Here is a 22,184-nt window from a genome sequence, read left to right on the forward strand (position 1 = left end):
CTAGAAGCCATTACTTCCCGATCCCCTGGGGCCAGTCCATGCTTGTGTCCTTCCCAGGCAAACACCAAATTTTGCAATCTTGCGTGCAGTCAGCGACCCCGGCGTATACCTGCCATATATGCAATACGTGCCTGTACTTGTATATTTGCAAAGTCAGCAAATATTACAATGCTCCACACACGTTCCGCTGTACGCTAGTTCTCACCTGTGTTCACGTAATAGACAACATTGGTTACTAATTCTTACAACTTCTTTATTAAGTATATATTTATCAAAACATTGGCTGTTCAATCAGGAACAGTATTTATGACTAGGTACAGTATTATGTTATACATCGTGGCAGACAATATATGCAAAGAGCGGAGTGATTTTTTTTCACCACAATACACAGTTTTTAGATATCCATCGTTAGTGTTGTTGTTTTTTTCTTTCCTTCAAGCTGTACAGTCCTCGTCGTACACATAGTACACAGTGCGCCATGGAGTCGGAAAGCGAAATTTCGGCCAGCACCAACACGCAAAAGTCATCTTTTCTTCACAGTTTGCACGTGACAGCACCATGGAATATATGAGCTTTCTGGCAAAGCCATCGAACAAAAACGCAACTCACAATCACAGTCCTAGGAGAATTATGCACATTGAAATGAACAAGGATGCAGACTCGAGGCTAGGCTATGTATTAAAGTTTAGGTTATTCTGCACTAAATTGCCCGTGCTCTTCTAGACTCCTCCCCGCTGTGACGCAAGCGTGACGTCCCTCCGCAGGGGGAGGTGCTCGCTCGCAAGCGCCCCGCCCACCGTGCAAAGGTAGGGGGTCGAAGCCGATTCGTCGTGCCAGGGCAGTTTAGTGCAGAGTAATCTAGTGTCGTTATTTAAAGGGGGTACTAAAGTGCAAATATTTGTCCTCGCAGAATGAAAGATATCGTTACGTTGACGTCACACAAAAGGAACGAGACATATCAGTTGCGTCGTTCCTGATTTATGAGCAAAAGAAACCGCAATGTTCACAGACGCAGTCGACCGCTGATTGGACGAGAGCGCTAGTTCTCTTTATCGCTATCGTCCAATCATGAAGGCTTGATGGTGGCGTTTCAGTCAACGCTACCTAGATAGAGAAAGCCTGCTTACTCGTCGGCGTGACGTAACAACTAAGAGTCAGCCAATCAGGATCGTGTGTTTCAACGGCGGTAGCCAATCACGAACGTGCTTTCAGCGGTCGTTGTCATGGAGACGAACCACCGTCGTGTGCGAGTAGTGATTGAACGTCCCCGCGTTCTAAATGGGAAATCTTTAAAATATCTTTCTCAAGACTGATTTTTTGGAAAGCGTGTTGCACTTTTTGTCTACAGATTCAGGACTGCAGGTTCCAAGTTAACTACTACAATCATTTGCGAGTTCATGAATTCGCGGAACGGCGACACGCAGTAGCGGACGAATTCTGACCTTATATATACACGTAACCAAGGAGAGAGAGAGGAGACAATAAGCAGGCCGTCTGTATCTAGGTGGCGTTGTTTGAGTTTGCGTCACTGACGTCAGTGTGATACTTCGCGGATGATTGGACGACTGCAAGGGATGTCGTTTTCGCCTTCGCTGTTGTCCAATCGGGGAAATTCAACGACATGCTAATGCAAAGCGAATTTTTTTTTTTACGTTGGTTTTGTAACCTTACAACTGATGAGGACTTGGGGAAAATGATAGCAAGTCTAGATCTCAAGTCTACATAGTAATGGCGGAAACAAATATCACAACCCATGACATTATACCTCGCTAACAAAGGGTGATACGTACAAAAAAGCGTAATTTCTTGTTGCTGCGAATGCAGAAACGTATGCAGAATTTAATGAGTAAAATCTGAACCCGAATAAAGGAACTCAATTACATCCAAACCGGCTTTCAGGCATATATTAGCGAACAGTATATTGAGCGCTCGTTCATCTGTGATGTGTAATACATCAGGCATATAAAGCGGAATATATTATATATATATATATATCTATGCATGCTATTATTTGCACGTCTATATAGCTTTTGAGGAGGTGCCTCGGGGCCCGTTGCATCCCTTTAGAGACCCCGTTATGAATAATTTTCGACGTCTTACATAGTTTGCAAGATGAAATACTATTACACATCAATCGAGACAAAAAGAAAGCCTGCATGGCTCAACAGGAAAAAGCGGGAAGGCGTTATTTACAGTGCGACGGAAATAGTACAGTGTCGAAAACAGTTAGCTGTAACATGTAAAGCCCCCACAGTTAATATAGTGTTCCGCTGTGGATCACCGACCTTTTAACGTTTCGCAAGAGCCAAAGAGTACACAGTCCGAAAATGAAACATACTGAGCGAGGTATGAATGTATTGTGTGTTCGTGAAATGCCTACGTTTCATGAACTGGCTTAGACTTAGTTTAGCATGAAATGTTACAATAAATATCTGTACGTAACGTGTGACGGTAATAAATACTGAACAATACACTTTCTTGTCACGTCCTACCGGATGGTTTTACCTTGATGTCCATGGAAGTGTGCGATACATTATACGTAACACATGTTATTAACGTAATGTTGTCATATTTTACTCAGAAGCTCAGATGAACATATATGTACACATCGTTCGGTGCCACAAACTAATAATGTTCCAAGAAGTGTCATGAAAGAAGCGCGATTTCTCAAATATGTAATTCAGAAACTCCACCCACAATTTCCCGTGACATGTATTTTAGTGTTCGTATTTAATATCACATATGAAGGTCCTTTACTTTCGCATTTACGTTGAATATCCTACACCTGAAATGCCATTTGCCAAAATGACGTATCAATCGAATTGACGAAAATCATAGATGCTATAACATCGGTGTACGCTTAAGATGTAAAACCTATATATTGGCTAGAAATATTATTAGCAGTACAAGAGTACTGAACAAAGTTGTGGCAGCGTGCAATTTGAAATTCGACCTAAGATTTACTTTGAACTTGCGTGATAAGTACTTCAGTGACGGGCCGTATAGTTAAAACTACCCGCAGCCACTCCCGGTAGTTCAATAGTATTACAACTACTCCCCGAACTATAGGTTTTTGAATAGTAGTTTCCGTCTGTTGAACTACTTTCGAAGCTGCCTTCATGCCCGTCAACTGGAAATGTTTTCTTTGGCAACTGATGCGGCGTTTCACCAGCTCTTATCTGATAACGTCGACACTTTTCAACGAAGTGATTTGATGTTAGTCGATGTACTGCCCGCATAAGTCTTACTGAATGAAGACCGTGTATAACGAATCCGTGTATAACGATTCCGTATATTACGATGTTTCGGCCTCTGCGTTTGGCTTAATGTATTTAAATGCCCAGTGTAACAACAAAAAAGAAAAGATGTCTTCATCACAGCCATTGGCGTTTTAGGTTACATGTGATAACGAATGACATCATGCAATTTGGTGAACACAAACATCAGTGCCTGCTAGTGCGGCAGTGCTATGTTGCGGTTTCTGCGACTACTATGTGCAGAAATGTGCACATAGGTGCGAGAAGCCTTCTTTAAAACATTCGATGTGACGCCAGCAAAAACTTACATCAAAGCTTGTTTTGTAATACAGTACAAAGTGCCTCTTGTCTGTCACATTCACGCCAGTGTATGTACATGCATGACTAAACCTTCTATTTTAATCAATTTTTCACAAATTCGAAAAGTAAAATTATATTAGACCTTGATGCTATGCCTGTTTGTAATAAGAAGGCCCTGTCACAATTAATCATCAGGCCCTTCAGTTTCGTCGTGCCTTGAATACTTATTGTCGTCTGAGGCAAGGATTACACGGCACAGTAAAAACTGCATATCACAACACAGACCGAGTTTCAATGAGACGAGAAACAGCATGTGTACTATCCTGCGTATTTATCCAGATTGGGGTTGTTGTTTTTTTTATCTAACGCCAAATCGCTTATTGTAAGTGCTCCCGTAAAAGCGCTAATTAGTGTAACTAGGTGCACGTTAGGTAACTAACAAGAGCACACGTTTCCAACATGGTGTTGCAAAAATGAAGCGAGGTAAAAAAAATAAAAAAATGCAGCGTTACTTCGCAATTTCAGATATCTTGTCACGATATTGATTACAAGATTACGGGTATCTCAAGAAAATGACGAAGGAGTACGATCCTGGTTAAGAGAGATAAAACGCAGGATTTTTTTTTTTTTTTTGCTTTTGTTCGCTGTAAGCCACGTTAAAGATGATGGCTGATATGATAAATCGGCACTGTTTTTTTCCCCTGGCTTGGAAGCAAAAAATTGAGCAAAAATGTTTCTCTATTGCCGGAGAAAAGCTTTTAAAAACCTCTACTGAATACAATTTGCTGGATAATGCATGCGTAGCAGTATGTATCTACCCATGTACTGTATATATGTAAGTACGTATCAATACGCCCCTTAATAACGTTGGCTAGGTCATAAAAAATCTTCCTAGAAACGAACATGGAAGACACACACACACACGCACACACACTGAGTATGAAATACGAAAAAAAAAAGTTTCCTACAGTGACAATGGGGGGATGGCATCCTATAAAATTTGCTCAGAATCCTCAAAACGGGTGGGATGCCAATACAAAGTACATATTGGCACAATTTCACTCACGCAAAAAGCTTTGTTCCCATGCCTTCATAAACGCTCGCATCCGACAAAAATACTGCCCGCCACAAAATTGCCCTTCAGAAAAAAATCCCTGCTCTAAAAATGGCAACCTTTTTTTTTTTTTTTAAACACAGTGCACGTAAAAGTTTTAAAAGAAACGTGTCGTTCACACATATCAGCACAAAATAAATTACAAGTAACATTATGCGCGTGAGAAGAGAAATAAGTTACCGGAATAAATATTATCGGGCCTTGTGAAGTTGATGAGTGCACATTGGTTCTGTAAATGCAGACAACTCAGCGATGTTCAGTGAGACACATCGCTGCTTCTTGCTCCTTGTATTAAACACATTTATGTGTTTCATACAAAATGTCGTGCATAACACATTGAACGCAAGTAACGCATCTGTAAAACGTTGCAATCACTACCCTACTTTCTATAGTGAGCAACCTGAAATTTTGCCACGACATGTGCACATACCGACTCTTCTGAACAATAAGTTGTTGAGTAGGAATGGAACATCAAAAAAATAGTTTGTCGCCTGTTGTTCGTTAGGCCCAGTCTTGGGGTTTGCGCCGCTGCTAGCAGCCCTCCACAAAGTATTTCAAAATGCTACGACGATGAGTGAAGCTCAATAAGCGTATTGTTATCACAACGGAGTCAGTGTACACATTGGAACGCAGTTGTAACCGCGATTAAAGTCCGAGGGCTAATCAGTTAACTCAGCGACGGAGCAAAGTGCATGACACGTGGCAACTCGGTACAAGTGCAAGCACGAAACACAGAAGCCACTGCCTCCTGTGTGCGCCGCATTCCACAATGGAAGGAAACAGTTTAGCAGTTTCTGCGCATCGATTTCCGTTCCTGACCTTTCTCTGTGCGTCTTTTACTTGTTCCAGAAAATGAACAGCAAACAATAAAAGACCACCGAGAGATTCAGGCAACCCAACGAAATGGAACTATCCTGAGGGCAGGAAACACAAACCGATAAACACAACACGAAAAATTGAAATGCGGCAATCGTCGACGGCGGCGGCAACCATATTGCAATCTACCAGAGGTGCTTTCTTTGGCGGCATGTACGCCGGAATGAATGCACATTCGCCCCGCTTTGTAATTATACAGACGTAACTTTTTAAATATACTTTCTTGTTGCAGAGCAAGCCAGAAGTTAGCTGACGAAGCAACGAAAGAAAATTCTGACCCTCGGCAGGGCTGCTGCAGCGGCGCTGCTTGATCACGCGTCCCGTTCCCGTTTTCTGTGTTCCCGCTCGAGTATTTCAGCTTACACAACATCTCCACCCACTAGATGCGGCGGCGGAGGAGGAGGAGGAGGAGGTTTGTAGAGAATAGATGCAGGACGCGTCCCTGGGTCACCCGGAGGCCCCAGGGGAGTCTGTGGCGTCATGGGATCCGAGAGTTCGAAGTGCGTCCGTCGCCGTTCCTGCGGCTTGCGCTTCAGCTGGAGCACGTTGGTGTAGTCTTTCACTAGGCTGGCAATCTGGAGAGCCTGTAAAATTGGGCAATGCTCGTACGATAAGCTCGTGCACCGACAACTGGACGTGCTCGCGCGTGCAGCTATTCAAATGGTATGGAATGAATACGAAAGAAAATCACGTCGAAGGGCCCAGAAGTCGCCACTTTCTCAGCGTCAATTCTGACTATGTAGGTGTCACTATTCTCACTCCGTCCTCTGGGATCCCTGGAGCCTAGCGCGCATCGAGGAGTACTCTCTGGTTCTCGAAGCAAAATCTACCACATCGCATTCCCTTGCCATTTCCTCCACTCAAGAGTGCACTGGACCCCTTCCAGCAGCCCTAGAGTAATACCGAGTCAGCTTCCAACAGAACAGACGACTGCAGCGACATTGTTGCTGAGTTTGTGGGATGCATCGTTAGGTTACGAGGAGAGAGTCAGATTGTACAACACAGACAGTTGAGTGACTGAATTAATAAGAGAGGGTGCCCTGAAGCGCACTTTGCTCTATGGATCCCTGAGGGCGGAGCGAAAATACGGCGGTTACCAGTTTCCTGATTGGCGGCGCACAAGTCAGTACGCCATGCTGATATGCAAGTTGTATACCGTACCTGGTTTGTGGTGAAGATATACTTTGCGCCCTTTTTCCCACCTCCAGTGACAATCATGAGGCTGTTGAGCGAGGGACTATAGTTGACGATGCTGTCGTATTCACACGTGCAGAGAACGTTCTGTCCAATCAACGACAGACGCAAATTAGCGTACGACAACAACAGAGTGAAAAAGTTATGAGGCTTAAAATCATACTCTGGTCCGCAGCTCGAGTAGATGAATTCCTGTCTGGTCAACAGCAAACCACAACATCTTGGGCCACGATGATGTGTAGGATTGCTGAAAAGTTTAGAAGAGCTCGTTGTGTTTCAAGAAAAGTTTCTTGAAGCGAAATCTGTAATAAGAACTACACTAGATGCTATTGAAAACAAATGATGGTGAACAAAACAGCTTTCGGTATCTGCGCAGGTAGTCCTAGTTTTAGGGTATATGAAGCCCAAATGGGTAAAATAGTGCTAACCAACGAGTGACCTTGAACGCGGCAATGTCTCTGTCACTCGCGGTCGCAATTCGTTACAAGCGTGATCGTTGTAACTCAGATTGACTGCTATTACATGCGCACACTGTCTGCGCGCAATCAGGTACGGGCTCAGTCATACCGAGACTTCGAAGATGGTAGCTCTGTGCAAGGGCCACGAGTGCAGGAGGGAGAGAAAGGCACGCTTGCTCTCCTGCACATTCATCCCGGCCAAGACCTGGTGCTGGGTGACCACAAGGTCTGCAGGAAGCTGCTTCAACAGACGCATCGGAAGACACTGGGCCATCACTTTTCTGTGAAATGATCATATGCCAGAATAAGCCATACAACTTATGCGTGTCTGTCACCTTCCACCCACCTATAATCAACAACTGCTTCTTGAAAGTCCCCGTGGTCCAGCTGCGCTTTCAGTGCGCATAACATCACCTGGAACGTGCAAAGAGGTTACCTTGAAATAGAGCTACCTTTGGTTTCTAATTTCATTATCATCGCTGTTCCTTTGTAGCTATGCGCTTTATTGGGGCTCCCCGACCAATCTAAGCTCGTACTCGCAATCAACAGAGTCCCGAACTTGACGGTGGTCACATCAGTAGCTTAGGTGCTTCATGTATTAAGCGGATATAAGACGTGACAAGTGACTCACAGCTTCCTGCTCTGTGACTGGGAACCGGTCGAAACGAATGTTGTAGACAAGCTGATGGAACAACAGCTCTTCCTCCACCTGGTCGCTCATGTCCATGTACGCATCCAACAGCAAATGTTTCTGAAATGGGCACATTGGTTAGATTTCCAAGCAGAGATACACAGGAAATAAAGCTGGCCCTTTTCCACAGCGGCGACAGGTGGGACCGACTGTGAGTAAAGATGCAGGCATTATACCTTAAACAAGAAGTACTGCTGCTTATTCCCTTTGCTCTGTTGCCCTTGTGCCCATCGCTCCCACTTTGCCATGGCGTCCGCTATTTTTTCATCGGGCTGCATGGCCCGTTCTGCAAGAGAAAGGTCACCGTTTAACGTCAAATGGTCCGAAAGACCTCTCAAGAACATACCCGTCGCGCCAATTACTTCATAGAGTGCATAACCCAGAGCGTTGGCCCTCAGGTTGATCCTGCTCTTCACCACCTCCAGGATCTGTAAGACGTTTGGGAGAACACGTTATCCAATCACATTGTTCAGCAGTGAATAAGAAATGGCGACGAAGAAACCAACCTCTGCGGCACTGACACACGGATCGAAGTCCACATTCTGCACTTGTCCATCGAGGAAATGCACCCGTGCGCGACAAGGATGGCGTCTCGTTGTGCACGAAACTTCGTCACGTGATGGCGGCCATTTCCTCCCGTGAGTTTCCAACGTTCTCATCAAACACTGCAATCGAATCACGGAATGTCATGGGCACGGCCTACAATGATTACTATGCAGGTGGGGTATCATCGTAGAGCAAACTCCTGAACGCTCAAGATCTCACCTTATGCCCAGAGCACACTACAGCACGCCACTCCCAGCACAATGCAAAAAAACACTGAAAGAGGTTCGAAATGCACACCTTGAGCGCGAATTGAGCAAACTGTCCTTCCTCAGTAACGACATCCATGGCACAATGCCTCAGGTGAGCATGCAGGTAGTTTAGGATGCGTCGGTCCGTTGGCGCTGATATGCTGCACGCTAGGGACAGTATTTGCCAGTGCCTCACGTTGACACGGCTATTCGGGTCTGCAGCAAAAGGACACCAAGAGCACTATGTGAGTTCCACTGGTTATTGAGGGTCATTATCTACGGCCACCACGATATGGTTTGTGGAGATATGCTGAACTAGTTGACCCACATGAACCATGCAGGTCAATCAGAAACGAATAGCCAGTTTCACCTGGATGATCAGTAGTCTGTTTAATGAGCTGGATGAAGAGTTCGTTGAGAAGGATTTCGCTGGCCATACAGCATTCCAAAACGGACTGCGCCAACTGGATAAGGTCTCTTTGTCCGTGCCATTCTGTGTCCTCTGTCGTAATATTCAGATATTCTTATCAGCAGCTTTCTTCACTATCGTTATTTGTCAGCTTTATTTGCAGACACGATTCTGTAATTTCCGAGTAGTACAAGAAGAAACCTCTTCGCGTACCTTCTTCAAGTAGCCCTGAGAAGATGAGGATCGAGCTGAAGACCTTGCAGGCGGTACTCTCGAGGGTTGGGTCAGCCATGACGAGGAAGCTCTGTCCTACTGGGTTCTTAGTAAAGGCCCAATAGCTGTGCTGGTAGGACTTGTAGCCTTCTGTACCATACTCTTGTCGAAGTTTTTCTAGACGACCACGATTTAATCTGGAGAACAGGAAAACATACGTCGAATAGGGGAAAACAAACGAGCCACAGGTAGTACAGCGCCCATGTTTCACTTATTTGTCACTATATTCTGGGAGCGCTGTTGTACGGCGCTGGTCACTGCACGACCACCGTGCTTTTCTTTCTTACTTTCGGAGTGTGCTTTTGAAGAGTCCCAACGCAGCAGCTTCGGGTTTGTTGAGCAGTCCACTGTCCACGAGGGTTCTTCGGCAGTTCATCACTTCTTGGTGAAGTTTCATACGGTCCTCGAAGGCCATCCTCCCCTAAGTAATGGCAAGAATACCAGACATTGACGCCGATTATAGAAATGGTACCAGGTACACGATACCACGCACCAGTCCTGCAACTCCTATCCGCTAAGTACTGCTGAGCACTATTGAGTGCATCCACCACAGAGAATGGTGCTATAAATCGACACGCTGCGGTGTCATGGGACTTATTAGACAAAGTGGTGAGGCGTAGTGATGTTTCGATTTTTGCTATGGCTTTCGATCGCGAAGTTCTGTGACACAACGATCGTGATCTGTTGCTATGTAATGGGCAGAAACGCGGGCCAGAGTGACTACATGCTCGTGTTGCTGAGTTTGCTGTGCGTTATGGGCAGCGACAATGACATAGAACAATTTTATGAGACCCCACACAGTGAAGGACAATGATGTCGATGATAGTGTTGAATGTTATAGTGATGCAATGCAAAGGGCCGTGAGGCTAACATTGACTGACTACATTGCTGCAACGTGATAACCTTTAAGGGTGATGGGCGTTGCGAGATAGTGATGTTGACTCAGTTCATGTGCCGTGCTACGACATTAAAACCGAAAAAGTTCGATTGAGAGAGATACCTTACCCGTAGGTTGAGCTCATAAGAAGGCTTCATCCAGGAAGCCAAGCTGGGCCAGTAACTTGCAACCAGGCCAGCCACTTCCTGGTACATCGGCGTGTCGAACATATAACACTTGTGCAGATCGGGCAGGGACTTGGCCAAGGTGATGGTGACCACCCTGTCGTCGTCCACCATGACAGACTCCAGGTCGGAATAACGGTACGCGTTCAGAATCGCTTTCGAATCCGCGTTCACGAGCAGTACGCCCTCACAGCTGATGCCCAGCAGGATCTGGTGGTCTGGAAGCGCGACAGCATGAGGGTCGGATCTTCCGTTCTCAAAAAGTCTCACAGGGAAGTTGTGGGAACTGCTCTGTGGGGAGCTGGCACGGATACATACCATAAGTGAGGTATCCTCGACAGGTGACTGGAAACAGTGCTGTGCCGTAGAGTGGATACTGCATGACGATCGACAGGTACCATACCTTGCACACCAATTCGGTCTTCCCGCTGCCGTATGTCTGAGGATGCAAGTATGACACTATATACTTTCATTTATGTATATATGACATTTTCCATATTTGTATATAAATTATCCTTTGCCAAATCTAAGTACAGAAAAAGATGTCCTCGTGTAAGAAGAGGCAACATAATTGGAGATCCACCAGGACTTAGAAAGACGTGTCTTCTCCCCTTTACCTTGTGAGCAGTTGACAACGCCTGGATCCATTCGTTTTCTGGTCGAGTGTCCCTTATGCGTTCAGGAATATAGTTCTCAACGTCCCGATACCTACAAAAAAAGAAAAGAAAGAAAGAGGAAGAAAAGCGCATGAGCATCACGCATTGCTTGAGCTTTGGTTCCGGGTTTCCGGGGTTTGTTTTTTGCATATTCGGAGTGCGTTTTTTTGGAGTGTATTGCGTTCTGAGAATTCGGCGTTTTCTCGTCATTTATTTGTTTATATCTGAATTAATATATGAAATTCGGAGGAAAAAAGCGACACCTGTGAAATGTCCTACTTACAAAAAGAATGAGAAGCGGCCGTGCAAAAACGCTTACTGTTATGCGGCAATACTTGCAGACAGACGCACCTCTACCACAATCACTACTACTACTAGCTAACTGGAACTTGGTGGCTGCCCAAAAGGGCGCCTGCAGCTCCGTTTCTTGTGAGTTTCGCCAATATGGCAGTGACTATCATACGTGACACTCTGAGTGAGTGAGCATCACAGGCAGGGCCGGCGAGAGGGTGGGGCAGCCGGGGCTGGCGCCCTGGGGCCCGGGTCTCTTCAGGGGCCCGCACGACCTAAAGACGCGTCATAATCATAAAGTGGAAATACTTTGACCATATTATCGAGACGTGAGGTAGGGGCCCGGACATGGCCCATCCCCGGGGCACGTAATTTCTCTCGCAGGCCCTGATCACAGCTACTATTGTGTCTTGTTAACAAGATGTTGTCCTTTAGTAACGGCTGGATATGCCGCTGTTTTTCAAGAATGTACAGAAGGCTTTCATTGCCTTGTGTTGTTTCATTGTCTTGTTGTCATCATGTATCGCAATCATGTGGGGCCATGAACAGCTCGAAATCCGCATATTCCTTGTCATAGTCACGTGGCAGCTTCGCTTGCGTCCCATCTTATACTTACTGTGTTGCAAAAACTAACTGTCCTTTCAAGAAGGCAATTTGCATGTTATCTGTGCTCCGTTATCCAATTTGAAGGCAGCAGGCATGGTTCACAGAAAAGGAGGAAGACGACCCTAGGCTATGGACATTTTCGAAGTGGGCCTGGGATATGACCGAAGTGACCTCAAAATACTAGGGGTGTGCGGATCCGAATATTTGAAGTCGAATCGAATATCGAATCTATAATGGAGGAAAAAATGTCGAATACCGAGTCGAATATCGAATAGTCATGTAAAGTTTACAACACATGCTTTTTTTGCACAAAAAGTTTGAAATTTCTAGCCCATGGCTTTAGTGCAATTTTTCTGGCATTAACTGTCACAAGAGACATGTTTTTCTTTTGTGGGAAGCCCCTACTCTTTAATATTACATGATAGTGTTTCCTACCTTTTGGGTGAGTACATATTGGGGTAATTACCTTGATTTGAAAATCTGATGTCAGGCAGTGGCATGTTACACAGATCAGGCTGTAATTGTTTCTGAACATCCATGAGTCGCTTGTGAAACAAACAAATTGGCGTCCTGCCTCAGCTTTGTCGTGAACGTCTTTTAGCTGGGGAAGTTACGTTGCTTAAATTTTGTACGTACGGGACATCTTTATGACAACCTTTCTGTTCCTGGGCTGTAGGCATTATTTAACTCTTAACTTTTTAAATGAATCCCCCACTGGCACCGCTAAACTGCACACGGGAGGGACGCCGCCCCTTCCTCAGGCGAAGTATGCACAATAAACTTGGGCTAACGTTATCTTAAGCTAAACTACAATCCGTCTCTGTTGGTCCTGCAGCACTGGCAATTTCGTAAAGCAGGCTTCACCTCATGCATGGATGCATCATGTCAAGCCTACTTTCGGAAGGCGTCGTTCATATTCGGCGAATAGTCGAATATTCGGAAAACCAAATACTTGGTATTCGATTCGCGAATCGAATACTTCGAATTCGAATTCGAGAACTCGAATAATCGCACACCCCTACACAATACCCTTACGTCCAGTAGAGTGACTAGCGTATCCTATGACGAGGTGCCTTTAGGCAAGGAAAGTTGGAGCATTGCAAACTGAAAGACTGCTGCATGGTGGATTTGTGTCAAGAGGACCACAGCTTCTAGTCGCGTGCGCTGGCAACTGCGGATGCGCGACAATTTCGACACACATTGAAGCGAACCCAGTTATCAAGACACGGCTTTTCTTGCTGAGCTCCTCGGTTATTGGAACCCTTAAAATCGGAGTTTTTCGGATAAATTCGAATTCCTTTAAAATTTACCGGACCTTTTAGGATAACCCCGAACCATAATTATTACGTACCTATCGAGTTCTTCAGTCTCCGAAGGCTCTCCTACGGACACTTGCGCTTGCAGACCAGCAAGCTGTAAGGCGACCCTCTCTATGACAGGGAAACTGTCAGCCTGGAAAATCACGACAGGAAAATTCCAGGGATAAGGTCACCGCCACAATAAGTTTGCAAGCTACTATTGCGTTTCAAAGCACGCTGATACATACCTTAACAACATCGTGTACCGCTTGTGCGTACAGAAGGCTGACTTCCACAGGGTCTTGTGGAATCTCGCGCGTCGTCTTGAACAACCTCTTTCGGAAGACAAAGCGACATTCCCCTCCGCCTAGAGCTTTGGTTGGTCCTCTCTTAGATATGGTGGTGTACTTAGTCAGGGTCGCTGATGTGCGGCGACATCTGGAATATGAAATATTCCGGTCGTTTGTTTGTCTATCGCCAAGTCGAATGGACAAAAAGACAGCGTGTGGCGATTTCGGATGTTAAAATTTCCACCTCACTGTAGTGAAAAACTACAGATAATACACTCGAGGTTCTTCTGAGAGCTCGTTATGATATGAATACAAGTGAAATGTCTCCCTTGCTTGTCATCATTATCAAGTTTAATCAATAATGAATACGCAATTTGACTGTCACTCAGTTTAGTTGGATGAGCTGTTGATCAGTGCAATGTAGAAGGTCAAATGTTATTCGTACAAACAGCGTCTTTTATTTATTTTTATTTTTTAATTAGGCTGTGCGAGGTGCTCTCTGTGACTTACGATTCCCATTGGTAGATGATGTCTGCGAGGTACTCGTATCCTTTGATCACGTGCTCGGCGTCTGGCGTACTCTGTTAAAAAGACACACGAGGCCAAGTTAACAGGTCATTAACGAGGCGAACTTCTAAGCAGTGAAAGTTGTGGTCCCTCACGAGAAGGAAACACAAACCACCATCAAATCCGTCATTGACGGCGTCGCCGTTCTGCTGACGTCACCAGCGTGACGGAACGGAAAGCGCCACATAGTGCATTTCGGTATCAATCTTGAGTTTCGTTTCTCGTTTTAGACGATTTCTAGCTTCTCAGGTGATTCCACATAATGCTCGGAACATAAATGACACACACACAAGCAAAATTACGAATATTGCTGGAATTGCGAGCGGAGTTCTCCTTTAAAGGAACCGAGGAACTCAAGACAACGTAAAGTATTAAGGCGGGACTCATGCGGTGTAGTTAACGTTCGCTTCCGAAGAGAGTTGGCTGCACCATCGCAACATTGTTTTCTTCGCTTTGCTTTCCTGGCACACTTTAAGGAAGTAATGCAATCGGCTCCAGCATGCAGAACATGCTAGCAAACGATAAAGTCATTATTTTCATTCGTAATGATCTGGAAAACTGCAGTAAGCTTGTCAAATTTGTTGATTGCAATCAATTCCCCGACTGTTACTGTAGGGAATGACGTCATTTTTGCCCAAATATCGCGGGCGGTGGTGCCGAAAGAAGCGACTTAATTGTATCTCCTATATACTCCCATGTATTGCAAATTTGGCAAACTTTAATTCGGAAAAAAATCAGTGAATTGCGTCAGGCCTTGAAAAATGTGTCATGCCCTAGACAAACTCGAGGGGATCACGCCTGTATCTGATTCGTGTCGAAAATTTGCGAGGTTTATGAGAACGCTGCGAACAAAAATTCCCCAGAGACTTTCTTAAGAAGTGAGTCCGCCTTAAACCAAGGTCATGCTTCAGATCCAAAGGTAACATAGCGCTTTTTAATAGGGCTGACGTTTCGGTTTCTGTTAGTGCATACGTACCTCATAGAGGGCCCAACCCTCGAGAGAGCGCAGTCCAATTTTTGTGGCCAAAGTCTTCATGGCTTCTTCGGCTGTGATGGAAGGATGTATGTCGATGGCTTTCGTGCGGCCGTCCATGAAGTAGAATCGGCACACGAGGTTTTCTCGCAGGCGCACAGCCTGGTGAACCAGACGTACAAAGAATAAATGATTCACACCTAGCTAGGATCAACCATGTAGAGTATGGCAGTACGGTACAATGTTGCTGTGAACACCTGACTCCTGAGATGACATCAAACCTCAACAGCAGGAGTTTATGTTTTGCTGCTTGTGAATGGGAAGTGTGTTGCCAACGAGAAGAAGAAAAGAAATCTGACTGACGTTGATCTCCAACGTGGAAGGTGGCATCTTCCTATTGGTTGCATTGGTGGAGCTCAGGTTGTCCAGGCAGTACTGGGCGTACGCCGCGATGTCGGATTCTTCCCTCGTGTTCTTCTTCAGGTAACAGTACAGGTACTGAAGAGAGAAAGAACTAAATTATACACGCAATCAATATGATTGGGCGTCGCAAACGCTTTGTACATGTGCTCAAATGCCAGTTTCGTAACGGTGCTAACAGGTTCCCTTAAGTCCCCTACAAGAGTCTACTTGTTGCCCAAGTACCTCGTTGCTCAAGAGCCTACTGCACCGGAATTGACAGTCGACTCAGGCGTCATATTATCTGTCATTTCGGTCCCTTCAATAACCGGATAAACAACGAATTCAATCTGACGCTTTCGCTGCCTGTCCCCGTAGATACCAGTACCAGATACCTTTCACCTAGAAAGTCTTTGTTATTGCGTCATGAAACCTTGGAGTTCAAGCAGTCCCCTATTACCTTGGCGAAGGATTTGGAAGGTCTGAAGGCAACCACGCATAGGGCAATGAGTAGCCAGGCCTTCATGCATGCTTCTCGGCTCGGGTTGTTGGTCGACTGACGAATGAGCTGGACGTATATCTCGTCGCGCAGCTCTTCCCTTTCGATGCCATGCCCCAGAACGGTCTGGATGCACTGCACGTCACCTTCCATCTTGTTGTCACCGCGAAGGTACTTCACAATTTCCTGCGAGTCGCGGGGTACACCCAAGATAATTATAATTGAAGACTACACTGCACTAAAAGGTCAAACTACCATCGGTCGTAAGAAGTTACCAGCGTGATAGCGTTTCCGTCAGCTTGCAAAATTTAATCGACCGGTAGCGACGAATGGTGCGATGACCATCAGTAACAAATCACGCAGCGTTATGCTAATGTGCAGGACCATAACTGGCCATGAGATACGGTATGACAGGAAACTACGGGCCAGAACTCGTCTCTTCGCTAAGGGTACCATAAAATACATATGCGGATAATGTGAGTTTATGGGGGCCGTATTATTATATGATCCTGTACACTGCCCTCCACTCGGGTTGCTCCTCAAGATCGGTTTTGTGCTTCAAAGCATTGGTTCCGGAGTGAAACCTAAAACCGGAACCGAAAACGAAAACGAAAAAAAAAAAAAAAACTTTATTCTGGGTGAACCGGAACGGAATGAAAACCGTAATTTTTTTAAGCGTTTAAGAATACGGCCGTATGAGTGATTCCAGGTTATCGGCAACCCCTATGCACCAGAGGAATAAATAACGCGGAGTACATTTAAGTGATAAGCTTACACAGGCATGCTTTACGCGTGTCCCTTTCATGCTATAACGGTAACAAAGTAAGCTGTTACAGAGTGGAGATTCCACAACAAAGCATCGCACCTTGAAAATGGAGCAGGCGATAGCGATGCTCTCGGGGTCGTACATATGCACGTGCGACGTTGGAATGGCACTGGTTCTCGTGTAGGTGACCATCTCATATTTGGGCAGCACTTCGCCCGAAGACTTTCTTCTCCTTGCTAAAGTGCGCATGACGTTGCTACCCCCAAAGTCCCTCAAGTGCGAATTGAAGTGCTGCTCCGCGAACTCAATCATGTCGTGGTACTGGCCTTCCTCAGCCTCCTCCTCCTCAGCGTCCAATTCCATCAGCTTCTTCTCCACACGATGGCGACGCCTGAAAGGTCACAAAGTGATACGTCCCACGAAATCCATTGAACCTCTCTCAGTGTGATGCCCCTTTTCCTCTCGGCTATGTCTATGCTGCGCCCTCAGCACGGATATTTTCGACTCGCCCTCTTTCCGAAAGCTTACCATGCGGAATTTCAACCAATTACGCTCTTCATCTTCTCGTGCAGCACTTGTCTTTACAGAGAATGTTCCGGCGGAAGTGACACTGAAATTTACCTGAGTTCTCTTTCGGGATCCTCACTGTCTGCATACGAGACGGTTGTCACTCTTCTGTTGTTGCTCGGATGCCTTAGACGAACATGTTGCTCCTGCGCGACCACATGAGCGCTTAGCGATGTACCCTTTCAATGTGATGCGAGGGGTACATGCCGATGGTACCTACCGGAGTAACATCTCTGCTCCTCTTGGGACTCACTGTTCCGTTTGTCTGTTCTTGGGGAATGTGCTGCTGTGGACTTCTGGAACGCAGGAAACTCGGCGACGGCGGCGGCGGTGGGGACGGTGACACGACGGGACTAGGCGTCACGGTCTCTCCGCGATTCTGAAGGTCGCCCGTAGACGCCGATATGTCCGTCGACGCTAGCGAGCTTACCTGCGCAACCGGTAAGAACTGTCAACCTCGAAGTCGTACACAGAAATATGAGCGGAGGCTTCGCGGCCGCACGAAGAGTGCCATGCGGAAAACACCAATCAATGCGAAACGGCCATCCATAGATGGTATAGTGGCACGCTGTCCCAAGCAAACGCATGAATACTTTACGTGCAGTCGTATATAGCATCGACTTATCTCTTCTGCTTATGTACTGACTTACTTTGCACTGCGGCCTCCACTGGTGCAGCGAGCACAGTGGTAGACTGATGTCTCGCTGAGACACATTGCGAGACACATTCTTTGCGCCGATCTAAAGCATGCAACTTCCCTGCGCTGTGCTGAAGATACGCAACAAGATACGCAACAAGATACGCAACGAGATACGCAACGAGATACGCAACGAGATACGCAGCTCGGATGGCGGCACACGTTCTAAATAAATACAGAGATAACCGTATATAGATACGTATCTGTAAATGTACCTCTTCGTTAGCCTCGGCCCGTTGCATCATAGAGTCCACCTCTTGCGTTATACCAGAGACATATTCCTGCGCTTGCGCGTGGGGATCCTGGACGTCGCTGAGAAAAGAGAACATCTCGTCCAAGTCGAGACACTCGCCTGCACCATGATGATGAGGTTGACGTCCTTCTGCAGAACGCTTCAGGACATTCTTCTCGACCAAAGTGGAGATGGCTGCCAGCTCCTCTTGGGCAGTTCTGCAGACACGCGGGACAGTTAGTAGTATTGGATGACGTTTGTAGGTAGAGGATATCGAACGCATCTCTCCCAAAGGACAGATACGTAGAAAGTTCAAGCTCAAGCTCAGAACTTTAAAGCGCCACAGGCACAAGGACGGAGAGGGATATAGAACACATAGGCGCACTTCCAACAAAGGTTTATTGAAAAGTACACCGACTGCTTAAATGCTAGCTGGAGCCACCCTTCCGTGTGCCCTGCCCTGCGATCTCCCGGCACTCTTGCATACACGTGCTTAGATACCATAGTCCTTTGTCAGACAACAGGATGGAAGGGGTTACTGATGCACGCATGCCCCAATTATGAAATCTAAGTTGCTTCGATTATTTCATGCGTAGTTCTATCAGTACTGCCTGTCAAGCAGATAGATTGTTTCAACAGCGGTTCGCAGCCACACTGATGCATGTGTTTCACCTCCGATTTAATTCCTCGGATTTTAGAATATTCGGTGGGAACTATCGACATCCAAATGTGTGGCGTGCATAAATTTGTGTACAGTTTCAATTTTTACATTAGATCATTTTCCCAATAGACTATGTCAATATTTCTAGAGTTCGCGTGTGCTCCTTCCCAGCCTTTATAGCTACGCTCCCCTTTCCAGTCCTCAGTGCTGTAAAAAGCAAATAAGCAATACGGCCGCAAGGCAATCGTGAACTTATGGGCGCGAAGCTGCACGTAGCATATATACTACTCACCCGTACTCTTCCCTCGTCTGAACGCTAAACGGACACAAACACAGTACGCCGTTGTTAGTGATATCCTCGCTCACGAGTGTCACGTGACAGATGAGGTGAGGTAAATCGGGGACACCTACCTCATGACCTGTTCAGCATCCTCTTCAGCAGCTCTGTTGGCCTCAGAGCGTTCAGCTTCTGCACGGAGCCTCTCCTTCTCCTCCTCTTCCTTGCGACGCATCTCGGCTTCGACGCGCCGCATCTCGCGCAGAGCAGACGCCACTTCGCGGGCGAACATGCCGCGCACGTACGCCTGCCGACACGAGAAGAAAACGACACGTTGTTCTTCCGAAAGGTGTGCAGATCGAAGCTGGTATTACCTGGATGGTGATGGCAGCTCGGCGCATGCGCAAAAAGCGGATCTTTTGTCGGTGACCTCGGAAATGTTGCTGAATTTTGATAGCTGCCTTGCGGTTCTGCAGGAAGGCTTTTGTGGGAAAGAAAATTCGTTTATTATCGTTTGCTTATTCCCGTGTTCCAGACTGCACGCCAAGACATTGTACTTCATACTGGCTGGTAACTGGCAAACCTGGTACAATGCGGGACAGGTTTCGCCAGTGCCCAGCCAATGTTGTATGGAGCAACTATGCTGTCTGGGACAACATAACGTAGACAGAAGATAATCAGATCACGTGACATGTGCGAGCAACCCTAACGTATGAACGTGCTTTGTAATGACTGGCTTATAAGAAACACCTGCTGCGATAATGCTAGGCTGAAGCAAAACGCGTACTGACCTCTGCGCTGCTTCCACCCTCGCCAAACCTTCTGGATGATGATGCATTTTTCTCTAAGCAACCGTCTCCGCTGGTCCTCCAATGGATCGTGTACTGAACTCCTGAGGAATACCTATGTAGCACACAGTACACAATAAATCATGGACTGCCAACCAATGTACATTTTCATACAAGAAAGATGGCCATGGCGAACGTGTCGCTTCTGCGGGATGACCGCTCAGAAGCGAAAGTAACGGCTTTAAGCCCGCCCATCTCTAAACTTTCTTCCTTCCCTTTATCGGGGTCATCCGAGAGCCAGTGGGAGAGCGCAAGTAGAGCTTACGTCAATGCCCTCTGCGAGAGAGAGGGTGGGTGCACTTTCTCTTCCCACGAAAATACGTCACGCCGATGCGAGTGCAACGCCATCTAGATACAACAAGGCTGATTAATGCCTCCTCTCCTTCGCCACATGACATAGAGAGTCGTGGCTGTCTTCTGCTTCTGCCAATCGACGCAGAAGATTTCAAACACAGGCTTTCTATGGCTACCAGTGGCTGCACAAGTGGCTAATGGCGGCTCGTCTCGATAACTACGGCCGCCTAAAGCACGGTCGTGATTGGAGGACCCTTAATGACTACGACACGCCGTTCAGGTCCAGGTTCGCCCCCTTTTGGATATGGGTAGATTCGACGGTTATGTTTCAGAACTGAGCATCTCGCTGGCGATTTAGGTTTCGGGGGAAAGTCTGTTGCGGTTGATATCGTGGCAGGTGTTGTTTTGAGTTGAGTTAACCGGGCACTACACTGCCCCTTTAATGCTAGTAATTACTCATGTTTCAAGCACGCTGGTATGTATTAGAGTGAATGTTGTACGATCACGCGAAAAGAAGACATATTCGGCTTCAACAACGAACGGTCCCATACATACCCAAGTGAAGTACTTGCTCACACTGAGGACTTACTTTCGTTTTCCCGATTTGCCACTCCATTTTTGGCATGTTCAGTTTCTCGAGGATGAACTTGCACCCCTTTATGGGATCATTTGGCACATTGTGTTGCCTCACCAGGCAGCGATACCTCTTCAGAAACTCTTCGGTACCGCTGTGTATCGGGTAGCCCTGAAAGAAGGGGCCAATATTCCATGTGAAGATGCACTTTATGACGTCCCTTGAGCAACTTGCCTGTTGCCTAATGCGAATGATGTCCAGCATGCCGAGATACCTCAGCTGCGTAAGGACTTGTTCGTTGTCGTAGTTGTTGGCAGTCTTTAAGATGTTAGGTTTGATACACCTGACGTACCTGTTGATTGCAGTAATACTCGGTTATGCCACTTGAAGGGGATTGTAACACTTTGACACTTAGAGGAAGTTGTGACACTTGGAGAAGGTTGTGACACTTAGAGGAGGTTGTGACACTTAGAGGAGGTTTTGACACTTAGAGGAGGTTTTGACACTTAGAGGAGGTTTTGACACTTAGAGGAGGTTGTGACACTTAGAGGAGGTTGTGACACTTAGAGGAGGTTGTGACACTTAGAGGGGGTTGTGACACTTAGAGGGGGTTGTGACACTTAGAGGGGGTTGTGACACTTAGAGGGGGTTGTGACACTTAGAGGAGGTTGTGACACTTAGAGGAGGTTTTGACACTTAGAAGAGGTTGTGACCCTTAGAGGAGGTTGTGACACTTAGGGGGGGCTGTGACACTTCACCGCAAATTATGCCGGATACATTTAAAAGATGATTATTTGCATTGATGCGAACAACGATTCCATATGCTCCATATTCCGATATGTGATTGTCATGATACTTGCAAAAAACGAGGTATATGTTAGTCCCGAAAGATCCGAAGCTGACGGTCTAAATGTAGAACTTACCTCAATAAGAACAAAAAAAGAGGAAAAGTAGAGAGAAGACTAACCAAGGTACTGTAGAGTGCAGAAGTTCCACCAGCGCAGTGAGTTGGTGCCTGAAGGCATCGGCCACTGTGGGCTTACTCTTGTTCATGGTCTTTGTCATGGTCGTCCCGCCAGCTGCCAGGCGAGACAGGGTTACTTCCAGCAGGTCCTATAGCACAACAGTGACAACGAAAGCATTATTTAAGATGAACCTACGAAAGGGAACCTACATGGAGAATGATACATAGAGGTTTAGCAAACCTCAAGGACGATAGTTGTCTACTAGCAGTCGTGAACGTAAATAGTATAAAGATGGC

General features: G+C 46.3%; 1 protein-coding gene across 2 annotated transcripts in view; it reads right to left on the bottom strand.

Annotated features, from left to right (window-relative positions):
- Positions 1 to 236: 236 nt before the first annotated feature.
- Positions 237 to 22,184, bottom strand: part of LOC135401553 (myosin-VIIa-like) — a 66,573-nt gene continuing 44,625 nt past the window's right edge. Inside the window, exons 13-45 of one of the 2 annotated variants that reach the window (XM_064634019.1) lie at positions 21,891 to 22,036; positions 21,158 to 21,275; positions 20,939 to 21,094; positions 19,999 to 20,110; positions 19,582 to 19,688; positions 19,342 to 19,514; positions 19,223 to 19,246; positions 18,253 to 18,487; positions 17,561 to 17,770; positions 17,395 to 17,486; positions 16,873 to 17,164; positions 15,969 to 16,193; positions 15,473 to 15,607; positions 15,113 to 15,271; positions 14,080 to 14,150; positions 13,528 to 13,717; positions 13,333 to 13,433; positions 11,046 to 11,136; positions 10,747 to 10,867; positions 10,372 to 10,646; positions 9,654 to 9,787; positions 9,307 to 9,503; positions 9,055 to 9,186; positions 8,734 to 8,900; positions 8,397 to 8,555; positions 8,237 to 8,318; positions 8,067 to 8,176; positions 7,831 to 7,950; positions 7,546 to 7,613; positions 7,309 to 7,480; positions 6,905 to 6,988; positions 6,709 to 6,828; positions 237 to 6,131 (exon numbers count right to left, since the gene is read on the bottom strand). In XM_064634019.1, the coding sequence (XP_064490089.1) occupies positions 5,907 to 6,131; positions 6,709 to 6,828; positions 6,905 to 6,988; positions 7,309 to 7,480; positions 7,546 to 7,613; positions 7,831 to 7,950; positions 8,067 to 8,176; positions 8,237 to 8,318; positions 8,397 to 8,555; positions 8,734 to 8,900; positions 9,055 to 9,186; positions 9,307 to 9,503; positions 9,654 to 9,787; positions 10,372 to 10,646; positions 10,747 to 10,867; positions 11,046 to 11,136; positions 13,333 to 13,433; positions 13,528 to 13,717; positions 14,080 to 14,150; positions 15,113 to 15,271; positions 15,473 to 15,607; positions 15,969 to 16,193; positions 16,873 to 17,164; positions 17,395 to 17,486; positions 17,561 to 17,770; positions 18,253 to 18,487; positions 19,223 to 19,246; positions 19,342 to 19,514; positions 19,582 to 19,688; positions 19,999 to 20,110; positions 20,939 to 21,094; positions 21,158 to 21,275; positions 21,891 to 22,036 (4,803 nt within the window). In that variant the 3' untranslated portion in view covers positions 237 to 5,906. The remainder of the gene's footprint in view (positions 6,132 to 6,708; positions 6,829 to 6,904; positions 6,989 to 7,308; positions 7,481 to 7,545; positions 7,614 to 7,830; positions 7,951 to 8,066; positions 8,177 to 8,236; positions 8,319 to 8,396; positions 8,556 to 8,733; positions 8,901 to 9,054; positions 9,187 to 9,306; positions 9,504 to 9,653; positions 9,788 to 10,371; positions 10,647 to 10,746; positions 10,868 to 11,045; positions 11,137 to 13,332; positions 13,434 to 13,527; positions 13,718 to 14,079; positions 14,151 to 15,112; positions 15,272 to 15,472; positions 15,608 to 15,968; positions 16,194 to 16,872; positions 17,165 to 17,394; positions 17,487 to 17,560; positions 17,771 to 18,252; positions 18,488 to 19,222; positions 19,247 to 19,341; positions 19,515 to 19,581; positions 19,689 to 19,998; positions 20,111 to 20,938; positions 21,095 to 21,157; positions 21,276 to 21,890; positions 22,037 to 22,184) is intronic. The other variant, XM_064634020.1, reaches the window with a different exon arrangement.

Source organism: Ornithodoros turicata, chromosome 7 (assembly GCF_037126465.1).
Source record: "Ornithodoros turicata isolate Travis chromosome 7, ASM3712646v1, whole genome shotgun sequence".
Lineage (NCBI taxonomy): Eukaryota > Metazoa > Arthropoda > Arachnida > Ixodida > Argasidae > Ornithodoros > Ornithodoros turicata.